The following is an 18783-nucleotide window of genomic DNA, read 5'->3' as shown; positions in this document are numbered from 1 at the left end:
ACTCTTGATCTCTGTGCTGATATTGAGATTAAAAATATCAGCAAAACTGTACTACAAAGATTCATAAACTTGAAAATTTGCAAAAATTTTCCTTTTTGCAATGATTTTAATATAAGAATTTTATTTTGATAACAAAAGTACTTCTTTTTTAGGTTCTCATACTCACCTACTCTCAAAGCATCTTCGATTTTAAAAACCAAGATATTATCACAAACATTCATCTTATAAAACAAAATGCATTTATTAATGCTGTGTGATTCTGCTATGTATTTTTCTGAGGATCTGAAACACTTCAAATAGTTTACAATTCCTCCCACCCACATCAAAACCACCAATGTACAGCAGATATTTTAAAGTGGGGAGATTATTGATTTGTCTAAGGTCACAGAACTAGTTTCAACAGTCCTGACTCTAATGCTCTAGAAAATGCAAACAGTTTGATAGTTTGAGACCCCAGCTTTTACACCAAAACATAAACTTGCTTTAAAATGCCTGATAATACCAAGGATAGGGAAAGAGAGCAAGAAAGAAGAGTATATGTGGTGATTCAGAATGAATAAACAGTGATTACCTCTCAAACTGCAGCTTCAGACCTGCTATTCCAGGCAGACATACTTGGAAGAAACAGGAACACCTGATAAATGGACTGAACTATGCACACACTCTTGTGCTACAGTAAAAAAAGCACAACATTCACAGAAATTCAAATGTTTTAAAAAGCCTGTACGAAAACACTTTTCAAGACTAAAAATATATACATTGATTCCACCTGCATTTTGATTTAAGTTTGATCAGAGAAATTGTTTTGTCATTTCAGTGTTAACCATGGCACCAATACAGGCTTTCAGTCTATGACCGACCAGCTCCTACAGAAAGTACAAACACTTTATATACATTATCAGGTGTCTTTCTGAGGGATATGACCTCAGGGGAAGATATAAATACAGTTATGCTGGCATGGGTGTTTTCGCTGGTATAGCTCAACATGCCAATCTGTTATTAACTCTGCTGGAAAAAGCATCTGTGCGAGTATAACTGGTTTTTATGGGACAAGGCTGGCTGGTATCGCCTGCTGTACCTGGTGTGGCACTACCCTTTAAAGGGATTCTTTCTTGTACTTACACGGGTGACAGCTCATTCCACCCTCTATCTGACAGCCAGTCTTGGCAGCTCCTCTCATGGCACTAAACGAAAAAAATAAAAAGAGAGACAGCCTAGCAAAACCTACATAAAAGTTTCTCTGAAATTTTAAAATGTTTTAAAACTCATTAATTTTTTTAAATTTTATTTTTACTTCGTCTTGTTACCATATTTACAAGCCATTCCTAGCACACACTCAGGAATCACACCCTCATACAAAGAGCCCCGGGAGAATGGATGACCGGAGCCCGCTGAGCAGGAGGCGCCAAGCCGAGGCTGCCTGGGAAAATTAACCCGTGGGCCGCCGGGGCGGCCCGGCCTCAGCTGCTCAGCCCGACCTCCGGGCGAGGGCAGCCGGTGACAGGCCTGGCCCCGCCGGCGCGGGAGGAAACGCCCCTTGCCTCCCCTCTCCTTCGGGGCGGCGGGACTGCCCTATGGCAGGGACTGGCAGGGAGCGGTAATTACCGGCCCGGCGTTGTGCAACCCGCTCCCGGCGCGGCCCGTCCTGCCGGCGGCGCGGGGCCGGGCGGTACCGCCCCCTCCCGGCATCCCTCGCTCGGCTGCTCGGCTCGGCTGCGCTCGGTCGGCGGCTCCGCGCTGCTCTCGCCATGGCCGCCTACAGCAAGTTCCTCACCGCGCGGCACTCCGCCATCGCCGGGGCCGCCGCCGCCTGTGCGCTGCTCTGCCTGCTCGGCAAGCGGCGGGCGGCAGCGCAGCACGGGTGAGCGCGGAGCCGGGCCGGGCCGCGGGGCGGGAGGGGCCGGGCGGGCCGCGGGGTCGGCGCCGGGGGGCTGGATCAGCGGGAGCTGTGCTCGCCCTCACGGCCCTGGGCCCGGCGGAGGAGCAGCCGCGTCCCTGTGCCACACACAGGGCGCTGCCACCGCCGCCCTCTGCCCGGGACGCGGCTCCTGGGCGCAGGGATCAGGCTGCTTCCCCCTCCGCCTTTCCCGGCGTGAGGTCGGTGCCCCTCTTGCGGGAATCCAACCACCGCCGCCTTGTTACCCAAATTATATTGGCTTTTTAAATTTTCCTGACTGCGAACAAGTATTAACAGCTGACTTCTAGGGATGACTGCATAGGCAGTTAATAGACTTAGCTGTTGTTTGAATGCTGCCGTGTGACAATAAGATACACGGACAACAATTTCAAAGTGGCCAGATCCGATGATGTTCCCTGTGAGGTTGCCTTACAGGTATAAGGTGCTCGGGTGTGGATTCGTTAATACCTTGCAAAACACTGGTACCACAAAGTGTGGCCGATGAAAAATATATCGTAGACTCAGTCCTTTCACAGTTTTATTGTATTTGTGATTGTCGGTTGTTGACCATATGCTGGAGACCTGGTATGTTGAGATATTACAGCTTGTAATATCTTGTAGGCCCTACAAAATTGTACTGAAATGGACTTACTCAACAGACTTAAGTAATAACATACCTGAGATTAAGCAACGATCCAATTTTATTTTACCTAATTCCTTTCATACATGATATCTGTAAGAGTTTCAAGAAGTTAGGTAACTGTCACACAACATGGCAGACATTGATATGCTGCTGAAAAGTCATGAATTTGCTACCTTACATTGTTTTCTGCATGAGAGGTAAAACAAGATCCTGCGCTATGGCTGAGGGTTACTCTTCTATCAAACTCAGAGGGAGGGGTGATTTTTTTCAAGTATCTCTGCCTAGTTTAGTGAAACATCACTTTTGAAAAGCAGAAAAGCTGTATGGAAGAGCACAAAAATGATGAGCTCAGATTTTCACACCTAATATAGTGGTATCTGTAAGAAATACTGGGCCATGCAGATGTTCTAGGAGCACCTATGTGTTAAGTCAGACCAAGACTATTCTCTTAAAGTGGACCTCAATTGTCCGCACTTACCTTGCTCTGCCTTCATTGAGGAATGATCTTGGAGCACACAAAGCAGGTTACATTCAGATTGGAGCACGTCTTCAAACACAGATACAGGCCCAATGTAGTTTTGAAGTGCATTTAATATATTCCCACTGTTGGTAGCATTCATTTGATAGAAGCAGGCTAGAACTTGTCCAGAGTAATCTCCCTATACCTGAAATAGTTATTATGTGGGTCCTGGGTTGTCCCCATTAAACTATTTTGCTTTCATGGCTTCTGATGTTGATCTGCAGGACTTGACAATGGCAAGGCATGCATTAGCTTGAGAGTCAGTGTATGGAAAGTAGGTGTTAGCCTTAATGCTGAAGACTGTTTGGAAAATGTCTTTTCTGTGTGGATCTTCAATTTTGCTAGGTACAGTGTTAAAAATCGGAGGCATTTATATGTATTAGATGGACCAAACATTATTACAAGATTAGTGAGAATTGGAAAGGGGAGATAACTTACAAATTACATTCTAGCTCATTCAGCAGATGAATGGGCTTGTGAGAGCCTGACCTGATCTGTCCCTTTTCCTCTCTCTGTACTAGAATCTTTCCGATACCTTGTCCTTTACTTCTGTAATCTTCTCTCTAGTCATTTTTCATTCTTGAATTTGTTAGAAATGCAGTTGCTAAAGTAAGTACCATGCTTGCAAACTTGATTTTTCTCTTGTGTGTACGTGTTGCTTTACACTTTTGAGTTCCTCCACAACTTAGGTCTTATTTACTACTGGTACTGTATTGTGGCCATTGATTCCAAACTCTAACATCCAACATTCGGTTGTTTCAATAATAGCTGTGCTGCTGCTTGAATGCTATTTTGAGGATGATTTTTGCCCACTGGTCTTCGTTCTTTTCTCCATGTTTCCCTGTGAGGCAAACCTTGCCAGGAGCCTTACAGAATGCTACCTATCAAGACTAGGCAGTAGGTAAGCTACATTGCCTATATCACCAGCCTAGACAAAAGCATCTGGTTATTACCATTGCCTCATCCTCCTTTAGTCTCATTAGTTCATGTATCATTCATTTCTTCATGCTTTGTTGCTAATGTAAATTATAGCATACTTTGAAAAGGATTGTCATCGTGCCAAATCTTTAAATTTTCAGCATTCTTGTGCTCGTATATGATGCTGACATATAGTAACAAGTGCACAACCTTTGAAATCTGCAGGGACAGTGTATCCTTTACCTTCTGTGTTGTATATCTCTGTCTCTTTGGGAAGAGGAAGAAGTTGGGAGGGCATGGCTGTCCTAAATTTTTGTACTTATTCCTAGGGAGAAGAATTTCACTTGGCAATCTAGATAGTCTGGAAGAGGACTGGTAGCATATCTGCTGCTTGAGGTTAACTGACTAAAATACGTGAGGTGATTTAGTTTTGTATGTGTGAATTCCTTTGTTAACCTTGGTGTATAATGCCTGAAAAGACTGTGTCATGTTAGTGTGAAGTGAATTTCAGCTTCTTGAATTCTGGAGGGTGAAGTTCTAGTTTTGCGCTTTGTAAGGGCAAAGGTAAATGTTGCAGACCTGAATATAAACAGCAAAACACTGGGCTTAACATTCAAGTGAATCATTGGAGTGTTCTAGGACAGCTGTAAACTTTACCTGCAGAACTTCTTCCTTCCTCACATAGTTTCAGAATACGTACTTACTTATATATACTTTATATTCAAAATAACATTTCACATTTTCCTACTCTTTCATGTGTTTCTGGAGTAACTGTCATTTTTCTGTTTGATTTTGTGTGCTTTTTAAAGTTTTGCTGGAATGTCAGCAATAGGTCTGCTGCTGGTTGAACTTGAAAAGTAAAATAGCATACAAATTGAACAAAAGATGGAAAATCTTTTAGCAAATCAAATGTGTTTGAATGTGTGACAAGAAAGCTATGTGACGGGCTGTTCATGTTGTATGTGTTTGTTTTATATAGAATAACCAGTTGTAGGAATGATACCAGGAAGGAGAGGTAGCAACTTTTACCTACCTTTCTGCTGTCAAACAATAGGGGCAAGGTCCAGTGCAACTCATAGCAAGTAGTGATGTATGAATAATTAAGATGTACGTGTTATGCCAACCTGCCTTTGTAGGTCAAAGATCAGTTAATTAGTGCTGCCTGGATTAGTCATGGATGTTGTTCTCTAAGAGGTATTACACTGCTCATTGATTTTACAGAACTGATAGGTGGTGTCACTTGCAATTTACAATGCATTTTTACCACAATTTTCTGAAATCTTCCAAAGTAGAGTGATACAGAACTGTTTGCCTATAGTAACTTGCTAGTTTTCCATCTTACTTCCTTGGTGTAGAGCACAGAGAAAAATACATTGGTTCTTTCTCCAAGTTGCTCTCAAGAAGTCTGTTTCCTTACAAAAGCTTCATGTCTTCTTGGGAGGGGGGAAGTTGTTATATTTAAATGCAATTATGACTTCGGTTGTAGTATTTGGGTTTTTTAGCGTCATAAGAAGTTCTTTGAGAAACTATGTTATCCTAGGTATATAATGCAGAAAAAAAGCCTGTTTGTTCTCTTTCCCTAAGACTGCCTCAAGCAAGAAGCAACAGAATACTTGCTTAAGATTTGATTGCTTCAGAATTAAAACCTTAAGGGGTGTTACATAAAGGAGCTGGATATTTTTCATTATCCCTCTAATAAGAATTTTTCCTGAGTATCCATGTAGTTTATAATAAAGTACTTACACAAGTAGAGAATGAGCTTGGCTTACTTTCAAAAAGAAGGTGTTTAACTCATACAACTTTCTGCTGGAAGGAGGGACTGAAAGAAGTAAGAGAAGGTAATTAGGGTTAGAGTTCGGAACTACAAGATTAGGGAAAGGGAATAAACAGTTTGCAGTAATAGGAAGGCATTTGTAATGTATGGGAAGGTGACAAAATAAAATTTTTTGGAATCTGCTCCTAGATGCACTGGCCTTTCCTATCACCTAGCTGTGTTCATTAGAATCCAAGAAGATGCTAGGATGTGAACACAATTTAGTATAAATTGAACTTCTAAAACCTATGTGGTGGCATCCCTCCTTTGAGGAAAAAAATGAATAAAGCAAGAATAGTGCATGCTTGGGGCCTTAGAGGTTAGGCAAGCCTAAAGTGAGGGGGAAGGCTCATTGAGGGGAGAGAGGTTGTGTTGTAGACGGTGTATATCAAATAGGATTTTGCACGGTTCATCTTGGGTGATGCATAACCTGTGCTCCTGCCTGTCACTGGGCTTCTCAGCCATTGTCTGCTGACACAGTGGCAGCACATGTCACTCACTCCGTAGATGTCACTGCTTATGGCCCCACAGCCTGTGAATGTGCAGTTTGACAGTGATTGACGTAAGTGCAATCAGAGGTGACAGACACATGTCCAAATGTTTGGAGGCGCTCTCAAACATAACACAGGAGTTTAAATATAGCTAGTGGTAGTTATAACTTGGAACAGATGGTGCATTTTTATTCTGTTTGTGTATATTTAGGATGTTCTTCTGTCATGTTAGTTTGCATAATTTCTTTAGATTCTGAAGATATTTGGGTGGGCTTTGCCAGTGTACTTCACATGGAGGGACCTGTTCTAGTTGAGTCATGGCTGTTTGACAGGAAGGGTGAAATATTCCTGCAGATGAATAGACTGCTTTCATATATGTAAAAGCCTTAAAGGGAACCTGTGTTACTTGGAGAAAAGGTGGCAGGTGTCAAAACCAAAACCATCTTCATACTAACTACATTAAAGTAAGTTTATCCAGGATGTGAATGTGACTGTCCAGTCTGCTGCTTGCAGTAAGTGCTCTAGCAGTGAGGGGGGGGGGGGGGGGGAAACGGACAAAATATACAGATACAATTACTAGAATACATCGAAAATCCAATCTTGTGCGAAAACCTGCCTGGGGCTTAGAAAACCTGTCTTCAGCTGGAGGGTATGGAGGCAGGAGAAACCAGATGACTCAGCCCTAATCCTAGCGTTTAGACTGCCTTTGTTTGGGGCCTGGCTAGCTAATTAGTGGTTTCTCTCTTAATTAAGTTGCGTAAAATGCCTGCAGTCTAAGACAAGATCTGTAAGTGTGTGCAACAGTGTAAAACTATTTTTTTTTCTCATTTTTTAGGAAACTAGCTAGAAATCTTTTTCCACTGCTATCCGTGAGGAAGATCTGCAGCCACAGCTCAGCCCGAGCACAGCTTATGAAAAAATTAATAGCACTAAGGTTTTTCTTATATGTAAGCTATGTTATTGAGATGCATTCTTCTACTGAAACTTAGAATTTCCTCTCCAACAGTTCTGCTTTGTTATCTTCTTCTCAAAGGTTTGTAGAAACTTTTGAGCTTTAGCAATGCAGAGCTCCTGCTTGCAGTGACGTAGCTCACTGTGACCTTCTCAGAGTCCCCTTCTTGCTTGCCTGAATACATTCCACTCACATTATTTTTGGTTATGCTGCAACTAGCCACCAATCTAGAGCCAAGAAAGTTGTGTTCTTGGTTTCTGTATGTGCTCGGAGTGTACTGTGTAAATGGGCATGCTTTTGGACTCTGCCCAGGCTTCTGAGTAAGGTTGCTGCCCTTGACCTGAAATAACTGTGCTGTTGCTCTCTACCCCTCTGTGTGGGGTATGCACTATGAAACGCTGCCTGCCAGTGAGCTACAACAGACTTTTCTCACTACAGCTGTTATTTCTTCACACTGTTGCATTGCATCTTTAGTCATTTGAATTTTATTGTCTTTACAATGTCTCAGTAGTATCTCCAAAACTAACCTGAAAACTGCACAAATAATCGTGAACTATTGCAAAATTGTTTATCTTGTGTGATTTTTTTTTTTTAAGCTGTAGTTGAAAACTGCACAGCGCCATTCCAGCTTGTTAAGGTCTGCAGGATACAAAGGTTGCCTAGAGGTAACAACTCTTTGAAATGCTACACTTAATCCTAAACCAGATATTCTTTCTTTGCGCTGTGTTAAGCAGAAGCAAGTCATCCTAGCTCTGCAGAAGGAAGGTAGCATGACCTGAAATTTGTAGGGTTTTTTTTTTCAGTTAAGGACAATGTAACATTTTAAAGCCCTTATCTCCTCATCACGTCATTAAACAGCAAGTCTTGCTTATCACTCTTTTCATCTGCAATTCCCTGTTACGATTAGCTCAGTGTAGATTGCTTCCTCTGAACTTTGTTCTGGATGGAGACTGGTATTTATAAAGACAGTAATCCTTTAACTTTTTCCTACCTGCTAGTAAATACCACAGAACTAATACTAATACCACTCAGTAAGCCTGAGTTGACTCAGGCCTCTTGAAGGCTTTTCACAGTTTCTCAAATCACTTTCCTCTTCAGTAGAGTTGAGAATGATTCTGATTGAGTAACCAGTTTGTTGCATGTTTCTTTAGAGAGAACAGCCTCACTAGTATGTAAATAGAGTCAAAAGACCGAGTGGTCTGACCACTATTTATTTGGAGACCGGAATTTTATGTTTTCTCCCTCTCCACGGTGCTACATTACTGCCTTTCAAGTTGGATCAGCTGTCAAATGCCTGTACAGAGTCCTGAAACTCTTTATTAGTTTCTTTAGAACATCTTGCTGGTTTGGGCTAATCGTGTTCCTCATGTTTCTCCTTTCAGTGTAGGAGAAAGGTGTTTTGTTGTATTGACTGCTGTCTACTGGGTAATTACTCGCCTATTTACTTCTCTTTAGAGAGTTGCTATTCTGTTACCATGCATGTATGAAGGGCAAGTTTGGTGTAGTCGTGTCATTCCAGGTACTACTGGTATCTTTCTCTGCTTTTTATATCTATGTTTGCTGTAAAAGCCCTGTGCAGTTAAATAATGGGTAGCAGGCTACATCTGAGATGCTGCTTTTCCTGAAACTTCCTTAGGTGATGTATATTCTGTTATACCTCTAGACGCTTTATGTTCTTAAAAAATTTTTACACATTGAGCTCAGACTGGTTTGTTGAGGGCTTTGTGCAGTTAGATCTTGAGAATATATGGTGACAAATTCTACAATTTTTGATTCACTATTAGGAATGTTTTACAACTGTATTTTTTCCTATATTATTTCTGTATATTGTCTGGATAACCCTTTTCAAAAACCTTTTCATAGCCACCCCTCCTTGTCTGTGAGAGCACAAAGGAACAATGGCCTCTATACCAGGGGCGTTATTTTCAGTAGAGAATTTGGCCAGCATGTAGCACTTACCTCCCTCCACCGCTAAGGCCTGTGATGCTCCATCATTAAGTAAATGAGAGGTCTGGAATAATGGAGAGCTTGAATCTATTCCAAGTGTTAGAGCTCTCTGCTGTAACCAGATAGTCTTGCTGTATTCTTGCTGACTAATTGAGGATATTATTTAGTCTTTAAATTCATTGACGATGCAACCACCATTCTCACAAAAAAAGTTGTAAATAGTACAGTGGAGTCTGGAGTAATGCCAGTAGGTATTGGACTGAAAAGGTTTTATTCCAGGCAGAACTATGCCACAGTCTTTATTTGCAAATAAAATGAGAACTAAGTAGGCACATTTGATTGTTGGTTTGTTTTTTTTTTTGCTTCTAGACTTCATATATGATTGTATCCATTCTTTTTACAGTATTAGTCTTGTTTAGAGCTTGCACAAGTTTTTTTAGTAAAAAGAGAACAAAACACTGTTAAAGCTCTTTTCATTAGATTTTAAGTTTACAAATGCTTAATTTTTGTTTAATTTAAACTTTATAAATATAAATTCTAATTAAGTGTGAATTCCTAATTAAATGTAAAATCTTGATTTCCGAGCAATCCTCCTTTCTCTCTAATGGATAAACAGTTTCAGCTCAGTCAGTAATTTCAGCTGCTCAATTTCTCTCAACAGCTACTGTAGGAAAAATGTATCAATAAATACATGAAACATACTCAACTAACTGCCAGAATAATTCCAGTCCTTATCTTCCTAATAGATTACTCTATTAATATATTCACTTCAGATCCTTTTAAAGCGGAAGTAGTTGTGTATTATGAGTGTTGTGACTTCAAACATTGGCAGAACTTGAAGCAGCAAAGCTTATAGGAATTATTACAGCATGTCTGGAAGAGCAGAATGCTTTCATCTTGCATTATGACAAGTCATGAATCATCTAGAGAAATAACCATGTAGTTTGATAAGTACTTATTCATGCTTAAGAATACTACTTTTCTCCTATTGCCAAACCAAATGTGATTGGACTGATCCATATTCAAGTTTTAAAAATATAGGTCAATGTTTTCGACTTTGAAAAATTGCAAGATGTATTGAGAAGTTTCTTGTACCAGAAATACATTGCTCTTGCATCACCAGGATGTAGTCTCCAAGTAGATTGTTTCTTAGACTTTGCGCCCTGTTAGGATTTCCACAGATGTTCTTCCATCACAGCCTGATTAAATGTTATATCTCTTCTGAACTTTCATTAAGTTATTTCTCCTCCAATCTGGCCTCTGCTGCCCATCATGTTTGTCTTTTGCACAAGTAGTCTTACAGGATTTTATCTTCTCTCAGGCTTCCGTCTCTCTTACCTTTAATTAAGTTCTTGCTAAACTGGTGGATCTCCCTTCTTGCTTTCATGGTCTCCTCCTTCCCTTCTCTCATATTCCTCTGCTACCTTGCCTCTTCCTTTCGTAGTAATTAGCTTATTTCTTTTCATTGGTTAGTGACATTCATAGATCTTTCTGATCATCATAAATTAAAATAGGCATGGTTTCATTCTACATATTTTCTTTGCAGAGCTTTAAAGCACAAGTGCGAAATGATGCTATTGCTGAAGTTGTGGGATAGCTGGTTGTGTGCCAGTCTGCTCCTGTTTTGGTGCTGTAGGCTGAAGGAGCAGTGCCTGTCATAGCTGCTGCTTCCTTGTAGTGTCCTAGGTTCTGCCTTCAAAGTGTATGAATGTTGTAGTTTTAAGGCAGCCTGCTCTCAGTGTTTTAATGTCATGTCTAAGAAAGTTGCAGTTTAATATGGTTAGTGGCCACTTTTAAACTACATAAACTCTCCCAACAGCTTCATGTGGGAGACTTCTGATGAGTGAGTGTTCCAAAAGGAAGAAAGACAAACAATAACTGTCTTACATGTCAGCTGGTCTGTCTTAAAAGTAGAGGTGAAAGAATAGCATTGTGCTTTCAAATGCTTGTTTAGCACCAGTTGATAAATATTTTTCTACTAACTGTTCTGTTAAATGCAGGGGAAGAAAAATAGATTAAAAACTAACTTCCCTTTCAATGGACATCTTTGCAGGAACTTGATTTCACAGGAGCTGGCTTTTTTTCCCCTGCAGTACATGTTAATAAACAATCTCTCTGTGTAGTAAAATGTGTTATTTCGAAGTAAAATATAATGCAAAACAAATCTGGTTGATTTATGTAGATAGTGTGAAACATCAAAGTTGGGTTGCTTGGATTGCTGAATCTGCATTCCTGTAGTTTTCATTTGTGGTCAGTGGAACCATGTAGCCATGCTTGTAAAGTATGTGTGAGAAACAGAAAAACACTTGGAGCTTCATAATACAGAGTTCGTGGAGCTCATGATACAGAGCCAAGGTAAAGCAGAACTTGGAGATGAAAAAGTGAGACTTGGTTTCCCTATGTGAAACTGGTTGCTGTAATGAGTGGGGTTTCACTGAAATTGTATAAAAGCAGTACATAGGTTTGACATAAAAGGTAGTCCTGCTGAAAAAAGTGTATTGCTTTGAAAGAAATAGATAGAAATATAATCCCAAGATTTCCTTTCTGTCTTTTGTGTGTAGAGATCAAGACAAAGCAAAATGTGTTAATAACAAATAAAATACTTTTTTTCTTCCCTTTGCAGTAAAAGAAGTGGAAAACAAGTATTGCAGAATAATGAGGTAATTATTTCTTCATGTCAAATGTTCTTTAATAATTTTAAATAAATCTGGTATTTTAAAACTTAGAAGTCATATCACTGTAGTTTAATTTTGGCTATGGTGCAAATATGGTTTGAATGATACTTTCAGACTTGCATTGGTGAAACAAATGGAAGAATCAGGTTAATCACAAGAGGCTGAAGTTTGATGCCTGATGTACACAATGTCCTTTTTTATCTCTTAGTGCCGTATGAATTTGTAAGGACTAGTGTTGTAAGTTTTTCTGTATGCATAGAAACAAACAGCTGTCTTGGTATAACTTGTATTTGTTTTTTATTCAAAAGAAAAAAGTATGGAACAAGATGTTGAGTCTGACAGTTTCTAAAAACTACTTCAAACATCTGGTAGGAGGTTTGGCATTTCCCTGATCTGTGTCTGTTAATTCATTTGTTTGAAAGTGATATACTAAATCCCTTCAAGCCAAGGTTTTTGTTTCATATTCAAATAAAATATGACAGACCAAAAGGCAGAGTCTGTGATTCTGGTGTTACAGTGGTATGAATAGATTCCATGTACTTTCATCTTTGCTGCAAACTTTAAAAAAAAGCTTGCACTGGATAAATAGAAAGGTGTATGCAAGCATCATGTTAGCTTCTAACCACACCTTGACTGTATTATTTATCATAAACACTGATCTTTGGCATAGCTATACCTATTTGTAAAAACCTTAACTAGCTTTCTCTTTTTCTTACCCATCTTGGATACAGTTTTGCTGAATGGGATTAACGGTCTAAAGGAAAAAAACTGATGAGCAAGAAGATACTGGAATGAATATAAGTGCAACACAACTATGGAAATGGGGAAAGGCTGAATAGAGGGGAAGAATAGGTTCAACTCATATCATATATATTTAGTCATTTAGAAATGTAGCCATCAGACATTGTGTTAGTAATTTCTATTACAGGAAAGCAATAATATATGCAGGATCATGCTTCATTAGGACTGGACAGTAGTCTTAGTTGTTTGGATTGCTTGGATTTTTGTGTAAATGATTTTTAATAAAGTGTTGTAATCACCTACTGCATAGCATCCTGTTAGGCTAGAATTTTTATTTGTAGATGTGTTCACATACATTTTTGAAAAGGATGGGAGTATTGTTGACTTTGTGCTATGAAAAACAGGTGTAGGCTTCTTCACAGAGCATTCAGAGTGGATCTTTTCTCTTTTAGGTTTCCTGTCTACCTTGTAATATTGATATAGGCATTGATAGCGTGCTTCACATGAGCCTTGGGTAGCAAAGGCAGCAGGATTATGTTGAATGGACAAGACTTGTTCAAAGTACATGTGCCCTTTTGGTCTGTTTTCAGGACTGAATTCTTCTGTCACATCCTTATGTGAAAGAAAAGAAACGTGGACCATTAATGCTTAAAAAGTAATCAGGTTAGTCAGGACAGAAAATAGGATTACATGGAGTGAACAAATGAAACTGACCCAAATAAAAGGTGTTTGGGTACAGGAGGATTTTTAAGTCTGGTAGATACAGCTAAGTAGGAGTGTGTTGCACCATTTTGTAGAAGTAAAGGAATAAAAAATTGTGGTTTCACTTGAAGCAAGTTTGGGCTGTACAATCAAAGAGTTTAAACCATTGATTGTCTAGACAAATAATGGAAGGCATCTTTAAAAATACTGGCTGATGGTGTCTTTTAGAGACAAGCAATGTTAAGAGATGTTTGCATTACAAGTTGCACTTGGATGTACTTTAGTGCTGTGATCTGCATTGTTTGTGTATCATCTTTAACAGATTTTAAATAAAAAGAATTTTATATCATAGCAGCTACTTCCTATTGCAGTTTGTTTTGATAGCTCTCAATTCTTTATTTAAGTTGTCTGAACAAGTCTTAAGTTGGAGGGAAATATTGTAAATTCTGCAGAAGGAAGGTAGCTGTAAATAAGTTGGATAGGGAAAATATCACATCAATAGTTCAATAATACAAAAAAAATCTCACTGTTCTTGTTTTGTTCTGTGTGCAGCAGAAAGAGGGCAAGAAGGAGCGAGCAATGGTGGACAGAGTGTTTATTGCACGAATATGTCGAATCCTGAAAATAATGGTCCCTAGACCACTTTGCAAAGAGGTAAGCATTGCCTGCAGTAATAAATAAATAAAGCTAGAGTCAAGTTTCTTTTGAAATTATATCAGAATTTAAGCAACTGCATATGCATTACTTAAGTAGGAATAAATTGTGCTATGTATTTTAAAATAGCAACACGTTAATATAAAAGTCTACATTATTTTCAGTTGTTATATCACTAAAAGTTCTGGTTTCAATTACAAGATAAGCCATTTACTGTCAGCTGATAACTACTGTTGTAGAATAACTTTTAAAAGGGCATCTGGGTTTGTCTTGTTTGATGCAAGTCAGTACAGTTCTGTTTGCAAATGCTTCCTCTCTTTAATTAACATGCAGTTCATTCATTATTTTGATTTAGTAATTAATATCTAGGCCAAGCCTTATTAAAAAATGAATTTGTCAAAAAGTCTTTCAGCATCATTTCAGGAAAGCTATGCAGTGTAGAAATCAAAAAAAACCCAAACCCAAAGCATTAGCTGAGCTCAGAAACTTAAGCAATGAACTGTAATAACTTCAACACACATCAGGCACAAGAGCAGTGAATTCCAGTGTACAGAGTGTAGACCAAGCATGGCAGCCAACTCAGCCTGCATGAGCAGCCCAACAACAAAAAAGGAGGTACACGGAAGGTAGAAGCATGGTTGGAAATGCCTGTGAGAGTGCTCACAGAGCTGGTCTTCAACTTCAAAAGGTCATGGCCATTAGAAGAGGTTACTCATAATCCCAAAAAAACCCAAACATTGCTCCCATATTTGAAAACAAGTTTACTGGAAGCTGCAGGATGGTCAGCCTCACCATATTCCTGGCAACACAGTGAGCAAAACTTCTTGTAAGCTAACTGGCCACACAAGGGACAAAAAAGTGATTGCAAACAGCCTGGATTTACCAATGGCAGATCATGCCTTACTAACCTGATTGTTTTCAGTGATGAGAGAACTGTCTCTGTGGATAAGGGAAGAACAGAGGATGTTGAATACACTGGTATCAGGTCTCCCTTAATACCGTGATAGCCAAACTGAATTGGCTGGGTGACTGGACAGTGAAGTGAATGGAAAACTGGCTGGACTGTTGGTCTGACTGGTGACTGGTTCCTGGTGGCCCTGTTTTGAGTGGGGAGTTGAAGTAGATGATGTTCAGAGGTCTCTTGCGACCTTATGGCAGAAAGGCGTCTCAGAAAAGCAGTAACTTTATTCCTGCAATCCTCCATCTTAAAATGTGTGTCCACTGTATGTATCAACCAAATACAGCTTTTTAAAAGGCACACTTTCACCATAAAAATGTAGTAAATACTTTATTAAAAGTATTGTATGCTAATGTGTTTCCAGCAAAGTAGGCAAATACTACATTAGCTAGGACAGCAGGGTAGTACTTTCCTGTTAGATACAGTTGGATGACTTACTAGAAAAAAATGGTGAATTTTATCCATTATTTAACTGTTGCACTTCTGTGGTTGTACTAGACAGGTTATTTGCTGCTTATTGCTGTGATGCTGGTAGTCCGCACTTACTGTGATATTTGGATGATTCAAAATGGAACAGTCATTGAAAGGTACCTGCACATTTGTTATTTTTAAACATTCTCTCTTGTATATAACAGGGAAAGTCGTCTTATCAGAATACATATTCAGACATTTTATAGCTTGCTTTTTTAAAACAATTAGGAAACTGGTGTAGTTGCAATTTGGGGAGGCACCACTATATGTTGGTAAATAAAAATTAAAATTTATTTATTATTTTTGTTCATCAGTAAAATTATTTTATTAAATTAATATTTTTAAACTGTTTAATAAACATTAATTTGGTAACATTTTTACACTGAAGACTCTGAGTGTCCAAGAAGGTACTTCAGAATAGTGGTTTTATGTCTTAGACATAGACATGTTGTGTGGATATTAGGGCTTTTATTTCTTCCCACTGAGCTGCTTGCTCTTTAGATCGATAAAAACAATGCTTTCAGTCTTACTAAGTTAGAAAGTGGTTTTTAGACCTCCAATTATTCTTGCTGGTCTTGTTGCTAATTGAAGCAAGTCAGAATGTGTCTAGAACTGTGAATTCAAAGTGATACTGTGTTTGAGGTGGGACATTTAGTGCTTTGTAGAATGGAAGGACTGCTTTGTTTTTCTTGTGAGAATCTGTGAAAGCAGAGAAGGGGAAGAACTGGTATTCTGTGACTGTGAATTGCTGAGCCCTTAGTGTGGGCAGTTAGAGAGGAGCAGACAGGAGATAACTGCTCAGTCTGCCACTTGCAACTTAGCTTACATGAGGGTGTCAGAGTGGATCCTACAGCTGATGCTACGGGTTTCCGTGATGATTTTTTTTTCCTCAGTGTGGTCCCCTGAGAATTTATCCACTTAAGACATGCAAGTTTATACTTTGCTGTTTCTCTTGTAACTGACTCTTAGCTGGTGGTCATTTGCAGTGCCATCATTGGCCGCAGCAGAAAAGATTTCAAGAAATACTTGTTCAACTTCATTGCTGCAATGCCTGCTGTAAGTGCTCTTCTTGTGCTCACCTTTTAGTAGAACATATTTTGAATGTAAATTAGGAATTGGAGGAAAGGATCTCAAAGGAGTGCCTTAAAACCTATGGAAATTAGTTGTTTTACATGCATGTCTGTATTAAAACACTTTTAATTTTCTGGCTCCAGTGTGTGGGAGACTTTATCACCATATTTCGTAATTGGCTGGAACTATATGTTTAGGTTTTCAGGTTAGTTTTGTTGATGGCAATTTTGACTATAGGTTTGGGATTCTTTCGGCACCATTGATGATGAAGATTTTTTTTTTAGACCTTAATTTTTGTATTTCTTACATTTTTGACAGATTTGTTATGACTTCTTCCATGCTTTAACTTTCCTTCAGCTTGTTGACATTTCTGATCTGCACCAGATAGAATTGTTGCTACCTGATTTGCAATAAATTTTAAAACTAGTTGATACATTTAAGGGAATGGTTGTCAAATGGTGGCTCTTTTCTAGAGTTTATCAGAAGAGCTGAAAATATGCAATATGAACATAATTTTATCTTAAATGGTGAGTTCTACTGGGAACTGGAGACAGAAACCTAAGCAGTGGTCCTGAAGACATTGTATAATTGCTCTTAGGTGTATTTATGGCATTAATGATTTTTAGGGGGAATTAATCTGTTTTAAAGTGTTTACACAATTTATGCTACAAACGGATGTAAATATATTTAATCTTGTTAGCTAAATATTACTGTCTCTTACCTTAGATCTCTTTAGTGAATAACTTCTTGAAGTATGGTCTAAATGAACTGAAACTTTGCTTCCGAGTAAGACTTACCAGATACCTCTATGAGGAATATCTTAAGTAAGTAACACCTTGTCTACAGGTTTTAGAAGTTGATTGAAATCATTTTAAGTACATAGTAAGAAGGTTGCAGGGGGGTTAATAGGTTAAGTATGCTGCTCAGAAAAGGCTTTTGGTTGCAATTAATTTGCACTTGAGGATGAGTGGCTTATCTAGGTTGTATGTGGCATAGATACAAAGACAGCAAAGTTGGCTCATTCGGGGAGAAAAATGCATTGTACTGCTTCTGTGATTGGGTCAGATTCCAAAGTACTTCAGTTGCCTTCATGTGGTGAAGGCTGAATTGGATGCATCAGCTTGAGTAGCTCCTTCTGTCCTTCTGCACTAAATTTTCATTGTCAGATGTGCTGAAGCAGAGTTTGTGAGGGTTTTCTAACTAAGTTCAATAGCAGTGTGAACCTGAGCTTCAGCTAAGACATCCTGGAGCCTAAATACCTAAACAATCCCACAGGATTTAAGGTGGATTTAGTCAGGCAGAAGCACAAGCTATGTTGATTCCATACAGTAATTTAATGCTTGCACTACTTCGCCCCTCAGTTGTATGAAGCAAGGGCCTTCCAGTTATTCCAGATCCCAGGTAATGATTTTTTTTTTCTGCCACTTAGCTATTGTTTTGTTTCAGAGCTTATACATACTACAAAATGGGAAATCTGGACAACAGAATAGCTAATCCAGATCAACTCCTTACGCAGGATGTGGAAAAATTCTGTAACAGTGTAGTGGACCTGTACTCAAACCTTAGCAAGGTAAGTTTTTTAAGAGAGAACTTGGAGTAGTAGCTGTAGACATTTAGGGTGGGGGTGTCAGCTCAAATCAAGTATGTGCATTTGTATGTGGATTGCTTGGAGTATGGTAATAAAAAAACTTTTATGATGTTGTATTGTTTCACACTCTTTGTGGCTTTCATAACCAAAGCACTGTTGCGAGTTGTTACATTTTGTATTAAATTTTCTTTTAAAGAACTTACTGCAATCCTCTGCAGATGAACAGTGATAACTTTGCTCTCTCAGTAGATAGTTTTCAGAAGAAAAGCAATGGCTAGATCTTAGTTACATACGAATATTATTTTGTGTAGAGAGGGTAGTTGAATAAGCTTTTCCCTATTTCTGGTGTGAATTTTAAGGGGATTGGGTAGTGAATGAGATTACTGTTGACATTTTTAGACTAAATTTTTTTGATGCTATGGGTTTCATACAAGCTGAGTGTAAGTAAACTACAAGTTACTTTGTTCAAAAACTTCTGACTACAAAACCTGTAGTTCAGCTGTTTTAGCTTTCAGAGGGAGGTTATAGAACATGGGGATATTCCTTCGATCAGGTACATAGCCAAATATATGGCATTATCTTTTCATTCAGTATTTCTCATAATTACTTCAGTTAAATTATCATGGGTTCTAGTCCACCTTTGATAAGTGAGCAGAGTGTCATTACAGACCTAAAATAGCAAAGTATTCTTTTTATATGGTATGTATTTATATGAAGATCATGATGTTTTTATGTTCAATCC

General features: G+C 38.9%; 1 protein-coding gene across 1 annotated transcript in view; it reads left to right on the top strand.

Moving 5' to 3' along the window:
* The first annotated feature begins 1708 nt into the window (after positions 1-1708).
* ABCD3 (ATP binding cassette subfamily D member 3) overlaps positions 1709-18783 on the top strand; it is a 28558-nt gene continuing 11483 nt past the window's right edge. Inside the window, exons 1-7 of the mRNA XM_082287378.1 lie at positions 1709-1861; positions 11805-11841; positions 13852-13953; positions 15410-15498; positions 16369-16438; positions 17180-17277; positions 17900-18023. Coding sequence (XP_082143504.1) covers positions 1749-1861; positions 11805-11841; positions 13852-13953; positions 15410-15498; positions 16369-16438; positions 17180-17277; positions 17900-18023 — 633 coding nt within the window. The 5' untranslated portion in view covers positions 1709-1748. The remainder of the gene's footprint in view (positions 1862-11804; positions 11842-13851; positions 13954-15409; positions 15499-16368; positions 16439-17179; positions 17278-17899; positions 18024-18783) is intronic.

Source organism: Coloeus monedula (genome assembly GCF_965178545.1).
Source record: "Coloeus monedula genome assembly, chromosome: 9".
Lineage (NCBI taxonomy): Eukaryota > Metazoa > Chordata > Aves > Passeriformes > Corvidae > Coloeus > Coloeus monedula.
This window is presented reverse-complemented; position numbering and strand designations above follow the sequence as displayed.